Raw genomic sequence first — 20,384 nt, 5'->3', positions numbered from 1 at the left:
ATTTTTGCCCGGGTTCCGTTCGGGGTATAAAAAAAAGGTGCGGTTCGAGTTCGGTTCAGGGAAATATTTTTGAACCCGGGTTTGGTTCGGGTTCGGTTCGGGTTCAAGAATTTTTGAGTTGATAAAAAAAATTCTATATTTAAATCATAATAAAAAACTAGACATAAATTTGATATAAAAAATAAATTTTTTATTTTATTTATAGGCAAATATAGTTAAAAATACAAAGCATATAGTCATGTATCAATTTTAAAAATTTTATTTAGACGTATTAGCATAATATCTTCCAAGAGTTGTTCACTCATCCTCGATCTATGTGGTGAAAGAATGAATTTCAAATGTGAAAAAGATCTTTCAACGCTAACCTATGTTAAATGTATTTATATGTGAAAATATGATAAATTAACTTGGGTTGCAGGAACAGCAAATAAGATTTTAGATAAAATATATAATTCAGGGTGTTCCAGCTTAGCAGACTCCCAAAAATGCAAAATATTTTCCTTCTTATCTAATCTTTTATAATCGCTAAATCCAGTAATTATTGTTCCAATACTTTTCTCAGCAATCGTTGGCCCTCTTTTAAGTATTTTCTCCTGCCTTTCTTTAAGTTGTATCAATTTCTCTAAATCATCTTCTTGTTCAATAACTTCATCGGAACTAATATCATCAGATAAAATCGGCGTTGTTAAGCTTTTAATTCGTCTCCATAAATTGACAAGATGCCTTTTCGCACAAATCTTATCATCATCACTAAGTAATACCTGTAATATTTAAGGATTTATATTGTTTATATTTAAATATTCCATAAAATAACAATTTTAATATAAATCTAAAATAATTAATTTACTAAGCTTTTAATTAACCTTGTATCTTGGGTCCAGGTATATGGCAGCTAAGAGAATTTCGTTCTTTATAAACCTTTCTTCTCTGTTCTTAAGACAAGAATATAGTAATTGAGCAAAATGGTTTGGATTTTTTTCCAGTTCGATGCAGCATCTTAACCATGCTGCATAAAAATCTGTCAGTGTTAACTGTTCAGATTGGAATTGTTTGGTTGCGATTTTTAGCGGTTTTAAAATTTCAACAATCGTTATTATCTCTTTCCAATCTTCAGTCAATAAATAATCAGATTGCTCTGAAAAAAAATCTTCGATATTGGGTTTTAGTAAAATCAGACTTTCTAACATATCATGGGTTGAATGCCATCTGTGGCAATCTAATACAGGCTTAGGGAGTTTCATATTTTTTAATAACTTTTGGTAAGTGGGATGTCTTAATTTTAAATTTAGGCTCCTAGCTTTTGCAATGGTTTCCACAATAGGTGATAATTTTATAGCATCTTGAAGTGTCAGCTGAAGTGTGTGAGCTGCACACCGTACACTACAAATCGGATAGGATATAATAGTTGATAAAAAAGTATTTTTTATATCATCAATATCATATTTATATACATTTACATCCATATTTTCCTCATCTGCTGATTCACTCCTTATATCATAATCAGTTTCAGGTTGCAGGAGCTTTATAGCTCTTAAAAAATTACAACCATTATCAGAAGTAATTGTGTATATTTGTTCAATATTAATTTTAAATTTTAGTAAAGTTTTTAATATATTCTCTTTTATATATTCTCCTGTACATCTCTCTTTCAGCTCTACAATTCCAAGAGTCCTCAAATTTATAATGGACTTTGATATAAATTGAATATTTACACCAAGAATTGACCTATCTAGTCGTTAACTGCATCAACTTTTAAACTTATTAATTTTCCTTCTACCTCTCTCGATATTTTGTCTCAAATTGATTGGGCTGTTTTATTAATAGTTCTGGATAAATTTTCTTTGTTTATAACTAAATTGAGCCCAGATAGGAGTGGTATAATTCTTTGAAATCCCGAATCTTCAATAATTGATAAAGGCCGGCCATTTACAGTAACAAGTTCTAGTATAGAACTCATCAAATCATTAGATGATATATTTATACTTATATGCTTTTTTGGAAAAAAGGTTTCTATATTAATTTTAGGTTTTTTTGCCAATAACAATTCCTGATATTTGGTTTTTTCATTTAAATAATTTAAATATTCATTGTTGTGATTTCTTTCCAGGTGTCTTTCTAAATTTGACAAGTGATTACCAGACATTTTTACTTTGCAATATGAACATATTGATTTTTTTTCTATTGTATTAAGGGTAAAATGCTTATCAAATATGACTATCTTTAATCTAAAATCTATAAATAGAGAACAATTTTTTTAAATAGCAATGATTTCAGAATTAAAAAAGAGATATTTATAAATTTAATTTCATTTATAATATGCACTTCATTAATATCTTGTAAAAATTAATCTGAACCAAAAATAAATGATTAGCATATATAAATTTTAAAATCATTTTAATAAGTTCACAAAAACTGCCCTACATTTAACAATTTTTAAGTTAGATGTTTAGAATTTTTTAAATTAACAATATAATAATTTTTACTTTGATTTGTTAACCATTTTCTTCTAATTAATAATCTTTAAGAATAATAAGATAAAAATTTAAAAATAAATGGCGTAAATTAATTCAATTGTTTAAAATTTTTTAACACTCCAATAGGAATCGAGAATAAATTTAAAAATGGCATAAATGAATTAAGTTGTTTAAAATTTATTAACACTTCATTTAATTGGAAATTTGAAAATATAATATTTGTATTTACATATATTAATATATGATTTTAAATAATACACTGAACCCGGTTGAACCCGGGTTCAAATAAAATTCTTGGGTTCGGTTCGGGGTTTTGAAAATTTTATAAATGGGGTTCAGGTTCGGTTCGGGTTCAGAGTTTTTTTCTAAAACCCGGGTTCACTTCTCCGGGTTCGGTTCGAATCCCTGTTTATGACCATGTTTTATATTTCGGGGTTCTGGAACTCGGTTCTGGGTGCAAGGATTTGAAATTTTTTTTTATCCGACATTTTTTGCGAAGAGGGACCACCTACTTTTTGACCCCACTATATTTATGGACCGGGGAGTGTTTAGACCCATTTTTTAAAAATCTGGGTTAGATATTAACTTTGTTAACAAAATAAAAAAAATATCTACAAAATACAAATCAATTTATGATTATAATAGGCAAAAATATTCTTCATTTTTGATTTTCAGGTTTACCCAGATTGACCATTTTTCCCTCTAATGTTGTAATTAGGAAATTTTATAGCAAGAGTTTTATAATCGGATGCCCTATTGAAGACAAAAATATAATTTTATAAAATTTATTTGTAAATTAAATTTTCACAATATGAATATAATTTAACTTTAATTTTATTTTCCTTGAGAGGTATAAACGTAAGAAACCTTTGTGTTCCGGGAATGCGTTTAGCCTTTTGAAACCTTGTTTCAAGATATTTTTTCCATATTTCATGGTCGTTTACAAGCGCGTAATTAACTCTTGTGATATTTGTTATTCAAAATTAAATAAATCTAAAGTATTCAATATCTGGTTCTCTAAAGGCCACTAGTAGACTCTTGATAATTCTTCCCAAACTATAACAAGCACTTTTACCAGGAGTTGTTGCGAAAAAATTGTCATTCTGTATGATTTCGAAATCGAGTTCATGATGGCAAAGATTATGGATTTTTTTTAAAAAATTTTTTATATTGCGCTACTGCGTCATCAGAAAATATAAATATTTTTTGAAATTTGGATTCATGAAAATTAATCATCTTAGTTTGCAATAAATAAACGGCATCATCCGTTGTGTTGTAGAACATGATGACAGCATCACATAGTTAATATGTTTGTTCATATTATTTTCGCGATAATACATCATAAGGGGATGGAGAGTAGTCCGGTTATTATTCCAGTGGAATCGCAGAACCTGATCTTGCACCACAATAGCATATACTAAAAAATCACTAACATTTAAACTTGATTTTAATTAATTATGAAATGCTGACTGTTGCGAAGATATATGATATCATCATAAATGTGGGATTAACGTGTTTAATTTTTCGAAAAATAAGTCTATAAATTCGGATGTCGACTTGCAAAATGTGTCAAGAGGTCGTTCGAGAAGCAGATAACCATTGTTTGAAGGTTATATAATCAATTGCACTTTTGTCTAATGATATCTCAAACATTTCTCTTAGATCGAGGAAACTGGCGAAATTTACATTTTCTAAAGTGACAATTAGGAATTGCACGATTACAGAGAGATGGTGCAGCAATAGAATCATGATAATCTTTAATGGGGAGTATATCATTAGACTTTAATTGGGCATTACCTTGTTCAGCATTAATTTAGAATTTTGATGAATAGTGTATGTGCATTTCTCATGGGTATAAGCAAATTTATCAAAGTCCACTTTTATGTCTCCTTGTGTTTCTTAATTAGAATATAATTCCTTAAGATTGCATAAAATGAATCTTTTCTGCAATTAAATACTACTACTCATCCCCATAGAAGATCCCAGACCTCCCCAACTCCATTCATCGATTTGAATTATTCGATCATTCATTTTTCCTTCCCAATAATAGCACCCAAAATCATTCATTCCAACGTTCATTACTTCCGTTCTCGCCTATTCCCTTTCCCACTTTGCTTGTGTGGATACTGTTGGAATAGAGGTGGGCTCTTGAATATCCGGAATATCTTCTGATCTAGAGTTTGAATCAATCCATTGGGGCACTGCACTGCTTGAACTTGTGCCCAATTCCCCCACAAGAAAGATATTGGACGTTGGCAGCGAGCATGAGCTATCATGTTCTACATATTATTATCCCTCAAACCTGTAATAAATAGGGATTGCCCTGGACTCTTGATAAAATAAAGGCTCTTGGGTATGTCAGAAATTCGTTGTTGCACCAACTATTTTTCCATCCAGGAATCCACTAATGAACTCCTCAGATTGGACTGATTCACTTGGATCATGATATGTGGCATGTATATACACTGTGGTCAAAAGAATTACTTAATAACTAATTCTAGTCACAAAGATTTTTTTTTTTTAAATAAATATTTTTCTTACTTCCGCTCCTTTTACACCCTTCTCCCCCCCTTTTTTAAAATTAAAATAATTTTTTTCTCATTGAAATTAGGCGAACAATTAATTACATTTCTCACATATAAATATTATTCTAATTTTGATTAATGCCTAACCTATTTACTAATTAGGCCCTTTTCTTAATATACACTATCCTTGATACACATGGTATTTCACACTGATATTATTTTTCGTTAAACTTTTATTTTTTTTTGGTACACTTTACCATTTATTTCACACTCTTAAATGATATACATTAAATAATTAAAATCATTTGTAAAAATAATAAATAGTTGTCATATATTATCAATGAATGTATAATATTAAATAGGTAACTCATTCATCTCTCCTTTTACATACTCGTTTTTAATTAACACACCCATGATTTCAATTATTGGAATGCGCTGATTCAATTTTTTCCTAAAATTTAAACCGTACTTTACTTTAGTGCTAAAATAATAACCTCTATATCTTAATAACAATTACAATAAATCTCCCCCCCCCCTCCTTATCAGAAAATTTAAGCCTGAAGGCCATAATAAAAATTTAACAAGGGATCATATTGAAAAGAATTAAGATATCAGTGCTAAGTTTCTAATCATTTTTGAAATTTTATGGGTTCTACTGTGATAATTTTGTTTGGGGAAAAGGAGATATAAAAAGTTGTTGAAGATATTTTTTTTACCAGATGTTAAAACAAAATAAAATGATCTTATTATATTTTTATTTTAATCATACTTAAACATTAATTTATGTCAGAGACCTGCAGGCCCGGGTACCAGGGTCGGGCCGTATTTTAAAATATACTCGGGCTGGGTCTAAAAAAAATTTTTTTTTTTAATTCCTGGGCTGGGCCGTAAAATTTTTAAAAAAAATTTATACAACATGTATTATATTATATTCGTCAATTAGATATGGTTATATTGATTATATATAGTTATGATTAATATAATGTTGGGTGAAAGTTAACTAGCTAACACTCATAGTATCTATTACATAATATAATTATAGTTTTCCTGCCAAGGAATAAATACGCAAAGGATTAAATACTTTATTATATAATATATGTTATATTTTTTATTAAATAAAATATCAGTTTTATTTTTTTTTTATAAATACAATACAGTATATTCTCAAAATATTATTTACACAAATTTTTATAGTATCAATTTGTAATATACTAAATATCTGTTTAGAATTAAAAAATATATAAAAAATGTAAATATGCTTTATTAAATGATTATACTGGCCAAAAAATATGATAAAATACCAAATAGGTGAATTTTTTTAGTGTTGTTAAACGGCTCATTTTGAACCGATTTTTAAAAACGGCTAACTCAGTTTTTTGTCCAGAAAAGTATTACGCAAGCCTGAAAATTTTGCTCATAGAAGGAGCAAAGGTCTAGACATATAGTATGAAAATTTCGAGGCTTAGTCGATATTTTTCTGGCGAAAATATTGAGTTGGCTGTTTTTAAAAATTTGCTCAAAATGAGTCGTTTAACAAATAACCAGATCGAATATCATTTTAAAAAATTCCGGGCTGGGCCCCAAATTTTTTTTTAAGTATCCGGGCCTGGCCATGCCTATGGTACCTATGCAGGTCTCTGATTTATGTTAAACAACTAATGAACCATTTTTTTTTAAAAAAAATGCCGCACTTTTGTAATTTAAAAAAAATAAATTATAAACTATATATTTATATAAATGAATAATTTTATATAAAAAACATATTTACAATTATATCACATATCACATAATTTAATATTTTTTGCATATTTAATTTAATACTAATTTTTTTTTCGATTTTTTAATATAGATTATATACTTTCACATAACTCTATTAACTCCTTTATTCCCAATTACTTCAAATGTAAATTATTCTTTGCTCATCTCACATGAGAATGAGATGCAAATTATCAATCATTTTCACAAATAATAATTTTTTAGTTACCATAAATGAAAATACAAATCCTCAAGTATCATTATTCCTAAACCCAAAAGAACATACCATTGTTGGAACAAAGAAAGAATTGACATGGTAATGAAAATTTTAGCTATGCCCGAGGAGGAACAAATGAAAATTAAGAAGATAGCGAAACTTATTAATATGTCGAAGGCCTCGATTCATAAAATAACTGGATACATTCTCATAAATTATTGGTGAGCCCTTAAAAGAATTCACTCTTAAACAAAGAGGAAGAAAAATAAAAGACACATCAAACATTCTAAGGCAAATTATGGGCACTAATGGCCAATAATACCTTCACAGTTAAGAGTATAATTGAGAATTTGCCTTCTGGTTCACCAAAAAATATTGGAACCATAAGGAATTATATCAAAAATCTTCGATGGTCCAAAAAAAGAGCTGGGGAAGAACCGGATAGCAGGAATACACTGGGAGCTATTAATATTCTACAGGTGTATTGCCGCAAATTGCTGAACATCTCCAGAGAAAGATTCTATTTTCTCGACGAAACAGGCATCAATTTTCATGTTGTACCTGTCTATGCTTGGGCACCACTTAATGTGAGACCAACAATAAAGGTTCCACCCTCAAAAGGGAAATATGCAAGTGTACTTTGGACTATAGGAATTTGTGGAGTTATACATTATAAAATCATCGAAGGATCATATAATGGTATATTATTCCGAAATTCGTTAATCACCAGATGCCATCTTAGTTATGGATAATGCTTCTATACATAAAAGTCATCTAATTGATGCCTTAAAAGAGAGAATAGAGTATCTCCCCCCATATTCACCGCAAATGAACCCAATTGAAAATTTTTTCAGGGTCTTCAAAACCAAATATAGGTCATTAATTCCTAGACCAAGCACAAGGGAGCCTATAATAAACAATATAATTCAAATTATGCTTCAATTTATTCCATATGATTTTACAATTTTTCAACACTCTATGGACTTATATTTGGTTTTGAAGACCCCTAAAAAATTTTCAATTGGGTTCATTTGTGGTGAATATGGGGGGAGATAATCTATTCTCTCTTTATAGGCATCAATTAGATGACTTTTATGTATAGAAGCATCATCCATAACTAAGATGGCATCTGGTGATTAACGAATTTCGGAATAATATACCATTATATGATCCTTCGATGATTTTATAATGTATAACTCCACAAATTCCTATAGTCCAAAGTACACTTGCATATTTCCCTTTTGAGGGTGGAACCTTTATTGTTGGTCTCACATTGAGTGGTGCCCAAGCATAGACAGGTACAACATGAAAATTGATGCCTGTTTCGTCGAGAAAATAGAATCTTTCTCTGGAGATGTTCAGCAATTTGCGGCAATACACCTGCCGAATATTGATAGCTCCTGGTGTATTCCTGCGATCCGGTTCTTTCCAAGCTCTTTTTTTGGACCATCGGATGTTTTTAATATATTTCCTTATGGTTCCAATATTTTTCGGCGAACCAGAAGGCAAATTCTCAATTATTTCCTTTAACTGTGAAGGTATTATTGGCCATTAACAGGTCCATAATTTGCCTTTCAATGTTTGATGTGTCTTTTATTTTTCTCCCTCTTTGTTTAAGAGTTAATTCTTTTAAGGGCTCACCAATAATTTCTGGGAATGAATCCCGTTTTATTTATGGATCGAGGCCTTCGACATATTAACAGATTTCGCTATCTCCTTAATCTCTGGCATAGCTAAAATTTTCATTACCATGCCAATTTTTTCTTTGTTCCAACAATGGTATGTTCTTTTGGGTTTAGGAATAATGAGGATACTTGAGGATTTCTGTTTTCATTAATGGTAGCTAAAGAATTATTATTTGTTGAAATGTTAGAATATGATTGATAATCTCCATCTCATTCTCATCTGAGATGGGCAAAGAATAATTTACATTTGAAGTAATTGGGAATAAAGGAGAGTTATGAGACTTATGTCATGGTATTATAATCTATATATTAAACATCGAAAAAGAAATTAATATTAAATTAAATATGCAAAAATATTAAATTAAATGATATGTAAAATTATTCATTTATAAATATAGGTTAAATATATAAGATTATTTTGTTTATAACAACTTGTAAAAATATCCCCTTTTCACTATAACTTGATATTTTAATTTGAAAAGTTGAAGTATTAGATATTTAAATTACAATTGTTTTAAAAGGAAGAAAATGTAAAAGATAAAGCAGCATATGTGTTGTGAAGGTTAGAATTTAAAATAAAATAAATAAACATAAAAGAGGGTATTAATTTCAAGATAAAGGTAAATATTTTGGAACTACTTAAAATGTAAGGTTTAAATATTAGGCAATATTTTTCCGGCAATAGAATTGAGTTGGTGCATATATTTGAAAATGCGTGGGTCATTATAAGAAGAATATTAAAAGAAAGGGAATGGAACACGTGTCATTTAGAACAGTGGTGTGAAATATATACCGAACATAAATCAAAGTTTAACGAAAATTTAATAACATTAGATTGTGGAATGCCACGTGAATCAAGGATAGTGTATTTTGGGAAAGGGGGTAATTAGTAAATATTCGACATTAATATAAAGTTAGAAATAAATATTATTTTCAATAAAAAAAATCATTGTCATTTGAATACTAGGAAAGAAAGGGTATAAAAGAAGTAAAATAAGAGGAATATAGTTTGTTATGTGTGTTAAATTAGAATTAGCGAAATTGTACCCAATGATATATAATACTTACCTACATGTTTTTTTAGCGTTGTTGAATATAAATCAACTGTTAACACTCCATTTTGGTTTCCCAGATAATTTTTATTATTATAAATATAAATGACACTGATAGTTTTTATAAAATTTTAATGTAAATTATTATCTATATGGTCAATTAAAATGGCTTTCCACTAGATGACTATCATTTATATTCACATTTAAATGAATGAATTTTAAGTCTAGTTATGCATTATAATATTATTTATTATTACCACACAACCATGCCAAACTCAAATGATCCAAAGTTGGTGTTTAGAATTCCATTATTGTATAACATCATATATATATAATGTTTTACCAAAAAAAATCATCATATAATTTGCTTTAATTTCATAGGCAGATACTAGCTAATGACATGATGGACTCGGTTGATGAGGGATCAAGTACAGTCCTAGACAGTGTGATGCAAGAAGTAGAAGCAGGTTTTTCACTTGAATTGATTTTTTATTAAGTCATTCAAAAAATAAATGTAGATTCAAATTTTATTTTTTTTGGAATATTTTTAAACCTTTATCTCAAAGTTGGCTTGGACAATTGAACCGTTAAATAAGATCAACTATCTAAAGTATATTTGGCCCATCATATTTTTTATTATTTTTGATTAAATATAAATTTATGTTGGCGCGCTTATTTAAGCCGCCTATTTTTCGGCATCTAAAAATGCGTCCAGTCGACGATTAGATTTTTAAAATCTGGCCGCCGATAGTTTTGTCGACGCGAAGATCTACACACACACCTAATAAAGTGAATGAATATTTTATTGAATTTAACCTGTCAATCGTATTTCACCAATCAAAAGCCTAACCCTGCTTTATCTTAAACAGTCTACTAATTATTTATTTTTTAAAAAATGTAAAAGATAAGCCTTCGGAAAAAATCCAACACCCTATCATCGACAAATCAAAGAAATCGAATAAAATTAATAATTTTAGGATGTACAATCACACGGCTATGAGAAAATTCATCAAAAACAATTGTGATATGCCTATCACAGATACGTCATTTCTTATCGGCATGTATAAATAAAATAAATTAGATAAACATCAGTATCTTTTTTTTAATTTATATTTAATACAAATTAATTTAGTTTTTTTTTGTAATTTAAACTAATTATTTAATATCACGTATGGGAGGAAGATGAACCTTGCATTTTCTCCTATATTGCCTGGGATAAGGGTACAGCTAGCCTATGAGCCTTACGATCCGATCGGAAAATTATTTTCAGGGTATCTTAATTTTAAAAATAGGTCCATTCACAAATTATTTCTTTTTATTGGGCTTTTGCGGCGTCAAAAGCTATTAATGTGAGATAATGAACCATTTAAAAATAAATTTGAGGTCTGAACTTGGTCCGCATATAAATTTTAAATTCGAGGTTCAAGTCTGATATGCCATCATCGGTCTGTGCTAAGCTATAATTATATATCATTAAATATTATCAAACAATGGATATGCTTTTTTAAAATTTTTCTCTTCTAGGTGGTAGGGAACTGATCTGGGTAATGATTTTTAAAAAAATATTTAGTTAACACGTTATACAATCATCAACCTGATAATTCATTCCTTTCATCGACGGTTTTCAATATTATTTATTAAGATATTTTTGAATTTTTTTTACTCGAATAAATTTTGGGATTTTTCTTTATTCTTCTCACTCTATTCAAACTGTGAGAGGACAGATCACTTAATCTTTCGTTTGTCATAGCTGAGCATAATCATGTTTATATGACGCGTCTAGAAAAAAACGCTCTTTCTATAAGTGTTTTGTTGTTGGTTAAAGAATTATGACATATTTTTGTAAGGTTGGCGATAATTATGATTTTTTTTTATATAAAAATTATTTATTTAATTTGAATCAAATTTTAAAATATAATTATTTTATAAATACATAATACATGCTTTGGGTGAAGAGGGAAATAACTTCTAAAAAATAAAATTTTAGTTTAACATATATTATTTCATTGTATAAAATATTTGCTTATCTTTATAAAATTTAACGAATAAACTACTGTTGAAGCCATTTACACGCATTTTAAATTAAATCAAAAAAAAAATAACTATTTTAATTTCAATTTATTAACTTATTTTTAAAAATCAAATATTTAAGGATATTCTAATTAAGGGAAAAAAATTAACAAAAATTATCCCTTTAAACCCGCTCATGATCGAAGCAATAATCTGATGTTTGTTTTCTATGAGTCCCTTGGATTGATTTTTTTTTTAAATTTATTTACGATTAATTTTTCGAAATCGTTTATAAACACGATAAATATTTACATTTTTTTTTAAAAAACAAAAGGTACAAAGAATGCATCTCCGCCAACGTTAAAAAACTTAAAAAAATTAGGTATTCCTTTCCGATTATAAGCAAAAAAATTGATCACGACCATCTAGAGATTTTGATGGAGAAGATGTAATAAATATTAACTTTTGTATGATTGGCTTAGAAAAATTAATTAATAAATGAGGCACAACCTTAATAATTTATAATGGATGGATCTTGGGCAAATATTTGAAAGATTTATATTTAATTTTTTTTTAAAGGCTCTGTTGTCCTAAATATATAGAGAAAAAAATCTCAAATTAAAAAACGCGTTACGAAATCTTCCATTTATTTTATTTTAAAAAAGGTTTTGTAAAAATTAAAATAAAACGAGAATAAAATATTAAAAATAACAATGCCGTAAAATTACTTACTAGTTTTTTTCTCAAAAATTACACAAATATATAAATTTTGAGCAAAATTTATTTATTTCAATTATTTTAAAAAATGACAACTTTTTGTAACTGATGAAGAATGATTTAGAACACTATCTTAATTTTACATTAAAAATTGCTTTTTTAAATTTATTTTTCTACAAAATAATAAATTTATTCATATTTTTGATATTTAGGACACAGCCTAAACAAAAAAGATTAAGGAAGGATAAAAAAAAACCAATTCATTATTCTGTTGTGAGAAACAGTTTGCTTAAAATGAATTTTTTTAGAGAAGCCAAAGCTGGAATCTGCTTAAATAATCAAATGTTACATATTAGAGATTGGCAACTGACTAATGACAATTTTTTCGGTGCCACCATTGATAGTCTTTTATAAAGAAAAAATAATTCATTGGAAAAATTTTGACTAGTAAAAAAAAATATTTTGCCTACTTTTCACTATTTTGCACGACTGTTTTTTTTAGTAAAGGATCACTCATCGTAATTGAATCATGTTTTAACCTGTTACTAATGTTTTTAAACGCTAATACAATATTTTATCCAAAGAAATAAGGCAAGCTTCGAGATTTTGTTAATAGGTGTTCCAACCATCTCTAGGCTTGCGTATCATTTTTGGCTAAAATATTGGGTTAGCATTTTTAAAAATCGATCAATTTAACAACACTACCTATAGCGTATATTTATTTATTTTTAAAAAAAACAATTTATTATATTTAAGATGTCTTCTTTCGAGTAAGGATCCAAAGTTCCTTCAACTTACGGACAAATTACTTAGTACTCCCAGGAAAAACAGACTTATAAAATATTTGAAGGATAAGAGTTTATAATCAAATTTATTTATGTAATATTTATTAATACATTTCGAATTATGTAATTACTATTGTATTTCACGAATTATATAAATAAAAATATTAAATATAATATCACAGTTATGTAACATTGCTAAACAAAAGATCATGATATAAATATAAATTAAAGTACATATATATATATAAGAAAAACAGAATTAGATTAGAAAAAAAATAGTTAAGAGATGAAGCTTAAATAATTTTAATCGAATAATTATGGCAAGCCCTTTGTCAAATATAGTAACTTTTTGGGATTTATCAGTAATACATTTGCCAATCTCTCTCATTAGTTTAAGTGCTTTTGTAACAGTGTGACGAAGCATCAATAGAAGCAAGGGAAGCATTTCGTCTCCTGAAATTTTTCTTTACATGAGCAAAACAAATTTATTATTGCTTATTTTTAAAAAATAAATGTTTTAAAAAAGTCAAGCTCATATACAATATATTTTTAGTATAATTTTTTTATTACTTTAAAAAAAATGATTAGGGAACCAAATATAAAATTGCTTATATTTTTTAAAATAAAAGAAAAATTATCCGGATGTTTTGTATAATTTAATGTTAAATAAGCGTTGGGGAAGCAAATAAAGAAATGCTTACTTTTTTTAATTAAAAGAGGAAGAAAAAAAATTTATATTAAAAAAAAAAGTTCTTCTCTTTTGAAAGTACACTGATTAATTTAAGAAGTTTATTAATTCCAATTGTATTATCTAACAATATCATTTAACCCCATAAATTTTGATGTGAAGAAATTGATTATTCAAAAGGAAAGACCAAAACCAATTTTACAAAACTTGAAAAAAAAGAAATGATTACTTGCATTCATAATTTTTCTATCAATAAATTAGAGTGGCTCACTGTGTTGGTCATGCCTATTATTCCCAAATGAATTTTTTTTTTTAAATGATAAAGGGTTTTTGGATATGAATAATTTTGAAGGCAGTTAAACGACATAAATATAATTACCCTCATTCACTGTCGATGGATGATTCAATTAAAATTATTTGGCCAAAATCGAATTGAAAATATGATAAAATCTATACGAAAAATGTCAATTGAAATTTTACACAAAGAATTTTTTCCTCTTATTTATAAATCTTATTTTTTTTTAATTTGTTGACTAATAAAAATTAAAAATATTTTTCAATTGCTTCCCTATAAGTAAACTTGACTCTTCATCAGTGTTTTGTTCCAAACATCGTGAGGGTAGACACAATGAAAGGCATGAAATCTATAAATTAATATATCTCTTGGTTTTTTGAAATATCATTTGCTAAGCGTGGTCTTTATTTGTATAAGATGGGGAAATGGGTTGATAAACAAAAATTTCTAAAATAAGAATTGATCTCTTATCCATAATATTAAGATTACAATGCTAGGGCGTTTTTCATCTGTAATGAGGTGCCCATTAGACTTATGGAGGAAATTCCTGGAGAAATTAAAACTGTTTGAGAGATTCGTTGTATTGAAAATGAGGGAAGATTGGTAATGGTTAAGTTTGTCTTTGGTGTTGATGTATGCTCGACATAGTTTGTGTGATGCCAAAATTTTAGAGTTGCCAATTTCTTCATCGGACAATAAGGTCGAAATTCGTAGCCATTGCCATGTTCAAATGATAAAAATAAATGCATCAAGCTGCTTAAAGGTTATATTAGGGATTTTCTACGGAGCTTTATATATGGAGGGTATTCCAATCATTTTGGCCAACAGGACGTGGAATTTTAAGTTGGGTAATCCCATATTGTTCGTTGTTTTATCAAGTTTGATTATTTGCGGGCAAGTCATGAAGTTACGAATCCAATTATTTAAGGATCATTATAGAAAACACCCTTCGATTTTGCATGACACCTATTTCGAAGAACTTTCGTTGAATTTTAAATTAGTGATTCCACCGAAAGGAACGTATTTTTATTTTCATAAATTTTCAGTGCCTCTGTGAATTTGAAGAAGGCAATAGGCCTGATTTTAAGGGTGTTATAAAAAAATAAAGATAAAATAAAATTGAAGCGCTGGCAGAAAATATTATATTTCTTCGATTAAAAATCTGCAATAAATGGAGATAAATCATAATTTCCTATTCTGCGGCGATAATTTCTAATTATTTTAATAATAATGGTATTACTTTCATAAATTTTAAACTAATAACTTTAATTATTAATGATTTACTACCAATTATTGTGTAAAAGAAAATTTTTAGAACATGAATTCAAAAGCCCCTCATTACAATGAATGCAGAATAATAAATTATTGTATGGCAAGATTTACTGATAGAATGTCAAACCCATTTAAATTACATATAAAAGTATAGCACAGAATTATCTAGATATAACCTTATTTGAAAAAAAACGTCTATGATTTTATGCAATATATAGAACGGGTTAATCTTTAACAATATCATTTTATTATAATAAATTTATTACAGAGTTGTAAAATGATACTTTTTAAACGGATCGAATAAAATACATCCTCTAAAAATGGATACAGATAGATTATCTAAAAATATATATAATTATATAGATACAATTTTATAAATATTTCGTGGAATTCGGACACCAAAATTTTCATTAAACAAGCATATATTTATTAACTTCCCCAATGCTTATTTTTAAAACGTAAAATTACACAATTCGCATGATTTTCCTTTATTTATTAAGCAATATTAAATTTGCTTCTCTCATGCATATTTTTTTAACATATTAAATATAATGGTAAATCTTTATAAGTAAATATAATAGTAATTTTTTTAACCTAGTAAAAATAATAGTAATTCTTGTTATTATAGTTTAAATAATAATAATTGTTTTAACGTTATAAAATTATTTTTTTTAACGAAGTCAGAATAGTTTTTTTAAACATATTATAAAGATTATATTAAGTTTATTTATAAATTCTGTGGGAAAAATTTCAAGGGAAGCCATGCTTCGTCACTGGTAAACTAGACAATTGATATCCTATCCACTTATAAAAGTAGCATCATTATCATGATGTTACTCCTGATGTAAAGATGTTTAGTAATATAACATGGTAACCGAGGATTTTGATTTGATTCATATTATAAAAAATAACTCTTTTACATTCAATTGGGTATTAGTATTAATTATAAATAAAGTTTTTTTTAAATATAAATTATTTATTATTAAAAATTGGAAATTCATAGATTTTATGCTGAAAATATTAAATTGAAGAAATATATCTCAGAAATTTAGTTAAATTAATCTAAGAAATTAATAGTAAGTATAAAAAAAATTTCAAATAAAGTTTGAAGGCTTTTGGCTTTCTATAATCAAATAAATATTTTAATTGATTGATTTCAAAGAATTTAAACTACGAATATTTAATATTATAAATCTTGATTTTATTAGAATTTCTTGCGCATTTATATATAAATCTCAACTAAGAATAATTAAATAATTTACATTATGAAATGTATCGAAATAATTTATTTAGAACTATCAATATTCATTTAATTTAAATGTTCCAAATAAGCGACGATTTAGGATAATAAATTAAATTGATATGAATATGATAATAAATTAAATTGGTATGAATATGATAATGTATAATATTCTAAAATATTCCTTATATATAATAATTTTATTCAATGTATAATTTTCTAGTGGCTATACTTGCTAAACAGACACTATTAGTAATTAAAATGATGGCAGTAAATTTTATAAATTTTACACCTGGATATAACTATTATTTTTCTCACAGGTAAATTTAAATATGAATATACCTTAATTTATAAAAATATACCTCATAAATTGAAAATCTGATTATTAATTGAAATTTCCATTATAATATTCCTTCTATCATTAAAATTTAATAGAAACTAAATTCAAGTGTGAAAAATATGGTTTTATATCTGAGAGAGCATCTAGGAAAAAGTATCGCTTCTCGGCCTCTTGGCTAAGATCAAAGTGTAGTATCTGTTCTTATCAGCTTAATGTCTGGTACGTCCCCTAATGGGGACCAGTATATTAAACTCATTTTTGGAAGTTTTGGAGAGGTGCTCTGGGCTTGCCTATCCCTCTCCTAAGGGTCAACCTGGTATTGCAGTACATCTAGGAGTGGCCCAAACAATTAAAAAACTAATTTAGAGTTTTTAAAAATTTCTAAATTTAATATTGCTCTCATTAATGTAATAATTTTAAAAATATTTATCCCAATAATAGCTAATTATTTTTATTTAACTATTTATTTATAATTTTCACAGTACCACATGTGTTAAATAAAATATTTGTTTTGTTTGTATTCAATTTTAAATATCATTATTGGAAATATGAATGTAATAATAAAAGTTATATTCTTGTATAAAAATTATGAATAGTAATTAATAATTATGCACTTTGCTTAAAAAAAATTTTAAAAAACTTTATAGAAATTAAATATCATATACATGTGTGTGATAATTTGTTGTAAAATATTTTTTAAATTTTTAACAACTTTCTTCAAAAAAGTTTGACTTGCTATAATTATTGTAAATATTACATATTGATAACATTTTAAAAAATAAATAAATATAGCTTATTAAACAATTTCTTAAGAAAGTTGTTATAAAATATGAAAATGTTTTACAATTATGTTGATACATAAAATATAAATAATTTTTAAATAACTTAATATACCTTAATTTTTAAATGATATTGTATTTTATTTAAATTATATTCTACAAATTTAAGATAATGTATTTTTTAAAATAAAAATCAATACTAATATATTTTCAAGCTATCTCAAAAAATGACTTATTATATATCATTATATAGAATTTTTTTTATTGAGTTGAGATTACAAGACAAAATCATTTACAAATGATTTCCCTAATTTATTTAGACCTAATTAAAAATTTCTTAATCAGTATTTAATTACTTAATTTTCAAGTCTGTTGAAATTATCTTAAATCATATCAATTTGCAGCCTAGCTTGGAATATTTAGTCAATATTTTAAAGGAGTTTTTGAAGAGGTAGATTTCATATTAGTAATTTAAAAAGAATATTCATCTTTTATAAATTGAATAAAAGAATCTAATAATTATTGAAATTTTATTTAATTTAACGTATATATTTTATTGGAATAAGAGTATCGCCTCTGATGGCGATACTCTGAGATTAAATTTTGTTAACTTTCTCTTTATATTTTTTTTATTATTATAAAATTAAATTATCCAAAGTTTATATAAAATGAAAAAAGTGATCTTTACAATTTCGTTAATGCAATAAATATCATCATTTACATAAAAATTAATACATCTGTTAAAATAAATCACTTTATCAAATAAAATATACATTAAAAAAGTGTACATTACAACACGCCACCCATTACTAAACCCAAGTGTTAGGGGTGATTGATAATATATGACCAATAATATACGAAATATAAATACACATCTGACGTTTTTCATTTGCTCCAAACTATATATTTAAACATTCCGCTTATTTTGGTGTCTATAAAATTTTCGCCTAAAATAAATTATCTTGATCGACTTTATATTAAGAATTAAGAAATGCGGCTTTATGTCCATAGGAGGACGCCGTTTGATTCGTCTCACGAATAAGAATAAAGAAATGCGGTTTTTCTTTTTTTTCCAAAGGAGAACGCCGTTTTAGTCGTCTCACGAATAAGAATAAAAATATTATATAATTTCTTCGGCTACAATTTCTTCAAAATTTTCATACACATCTCCCCATTATTATCGGTAAATCCTTTAATATAATTTCGAATATGATTTCGGAAACATTATTTGAATACCCCGGAATAATTTCCTTATATTCTTGAATAATTTTATATAAGGATTTATATTAAATTTTTTTTAGCGAAGTAAACATAACGTATACAATATCTTTACTAAAAAATTGTTTTTATAGGAATTTCATTTCTTTGAAAGAATACCAATGAATAATGTCATAGATAATATAGTAGGTTAGGTAAAGATTTCGAATAATTTGATGCATATATTTTATTCAGCTATTACTTTAATAATAATATTCACTTGAAAACCTCCTCCCAACAAAACAAATATCGAATAAGATCCTTTATGAAAGTCTCTTTTTTTAATATTTATTATTTTATTTTATCTTAATAATATTAATTCCCAATTTTGGAATATTTATCCTTTTTTTATTTTACCTTTATAATATATTAATTCCCAATTTTGGAATATTCATCCCTTTTTTTATTTTACCTTTATATATTAATTCCCAATTTTGAATATTTTTATTTTTATTTTACCTTTATAATATATTAATTTACAATTTTGGAATATTCATCCCTTTTATTTTACCCTTATAATATATTAATTTTCAATTTTGGAATACTCATTTTTTTTATTTTACCTTTATAATATATTAATTTCCAATTTTGGAATATTCATTTTTTTATTTTACCTTTATAATATATTAATTTCCAATTTTGGAATAATTTGCCTATAGTGGCCTTCTCTCAAAGTTGAATATAAATGAGAATATACTGCACCTGAAAGATTGATCATTTCGTCGCATTGATAATATAGTAGGTTATAAAATTGCGAACTGTGACTGCAATAACCCTTATGGAACATTTGTTTTACATGGCACCATTTTCATATTTGTAATTTAAAAAGAATATTCATCTTTTATAAATTGAATAAAAGAATCTAATAATTATTGAAATTTTATTTAATTTAACGTATATATTTTATTGGAATAAGAGTATCGCCTCTGATGGCGATACTCTGAGATTAAATTTTGTTAACTTTCTCTTTATATTTTTTTTATTATTATAAAATTAAATTATCCAAAGTTTATATATAATGAAAAAAGTGATCTTTACAATTTCGTTAATGCAATAAATATCATCATTTACATAAAAATTAATACATCTGTTAAAATAAATCACTTTATCAAATAAAATATACATTAAAAAAGTGTACATTACAACAGTAGATAGTAAGATATAATCCTTATTCTTTAATATATTTAATTATCCAAGTGTGTTTTTAATAATGTATTTTTTTTATAATGTTATTTTTTAAAAATTATATCCTAACAGCTGTTTTTTGTATTAAAGCCTATGACATATATTATT

General features: G+C 26.4%; 2 protein-coding genes and 1 non-coding gene across 3 annotated transcripts in view; 2 read left to right on the top strand and 1 right to left on the bottom strand.

The window, feature by feature from the left end:
- Nucleotides 1–13,367, top strand: part of LOC135930893 (uncharacterized) — a 51,979-nt gene extending 38,612 nt beyond the window's left edge. The window contains exons 20-23 of the mRNA XM_065467692.1: nucleotides 10,090–10,175; nucleotides 10,613–10,769; nucleotides 12,053–12,166; nucleotides 13,192–13,367. Coding sequence (XP_065323764.1) covers nucleotides 10,090–10,175; nucleotides 10,613–10,769; nucleotides 12,053–12,166; nucleotides 13,192–13,300 — 466 coding nt within the window. The 3' untranslated portion in view covers nucleotides 13,301–13,367. The remainder of the gene's footprint in view (nucleotides 1–10,089; nucleotides 10,176–10,612; nucleotides 10,770–12,052; nucleotides 12,167–13,191) is intronic.
- LOC135922402 (uncharacterized) lies at nucleotides 56–4,750 on the bottom strand. The gene is made up of 6 exons (XM_065456782.1): nucleotides 4,557–4,750; nucleotides 3,342–3,434; nucleotides 3,156–3,227; nucleotides 864–1,530; nucleotides 408–761; nucleotides 56–365 (listed from the first exon to the last, which is right to left on the bottom strand). Exons 1-6 carry the CDS (start codon nucleotides 4,748–4,750, stop codon nucleotides 237–239), a joined length of 1,509 nt encoding a protein of 502 aa, XP_065312854.1. The 3' UTR covers nucleotides 56–236.
- Nucleotides 13,368–17,210: 3,843 nt separating the features above from the next.
- On the top strand, nucleotides 17,211–17,405 carry LOC135923049 (U2 spliceosomal RNA). Its single transcript, XR_010571117.1, has one exon. It is a non-coding gene; the product is annotated as a U2 spliceosomal RNA (small nuclear RNA).
- Nucleotides 17,406–20,384: the final 2,979 nt, after the last annotated feature.

Source organism: Gordionus sp. m RMFG-2023, chromosome 1, assembly GCF_954871325.1.
Source record: "Gordionus sp. m RMFG-2023 chromosome 1, tfGorSpeb1-WG-v2, whole genome shotgun sequence".
NCBI lineage: Eukaryota > Metazoa > Nematomorpha > Gordioida > Chordodea > Parachordodidae > Gordionus > Gordionus sp. m RMFG-2023.
This window is presented reverse-complemented; position numbering and strand designations above follow the sequence as displayed.

Coding starts and splice junctions, on each gene's coding strand:
- LOC135922402 (XM_065456782.1), bottom strand. CDS start 4,750: ATGATAGCTCATGCTCGCTGCCAACGTCCAATATCTTTCTTGTGGGGG. Junction 3,435..4,556: donor GGGAATAGGCGAGAACGGAA/GTAATGAACGTT, acceptor AAATATCACAAG/AGTTAATTACGCGCTTGTAA. Junction 762..863: donor ACCTGGACCCAAGATACAAG/GTTAATTAAAAG, acceptor TAAATATTACAG/GTATTACTTAGTGATGATGA.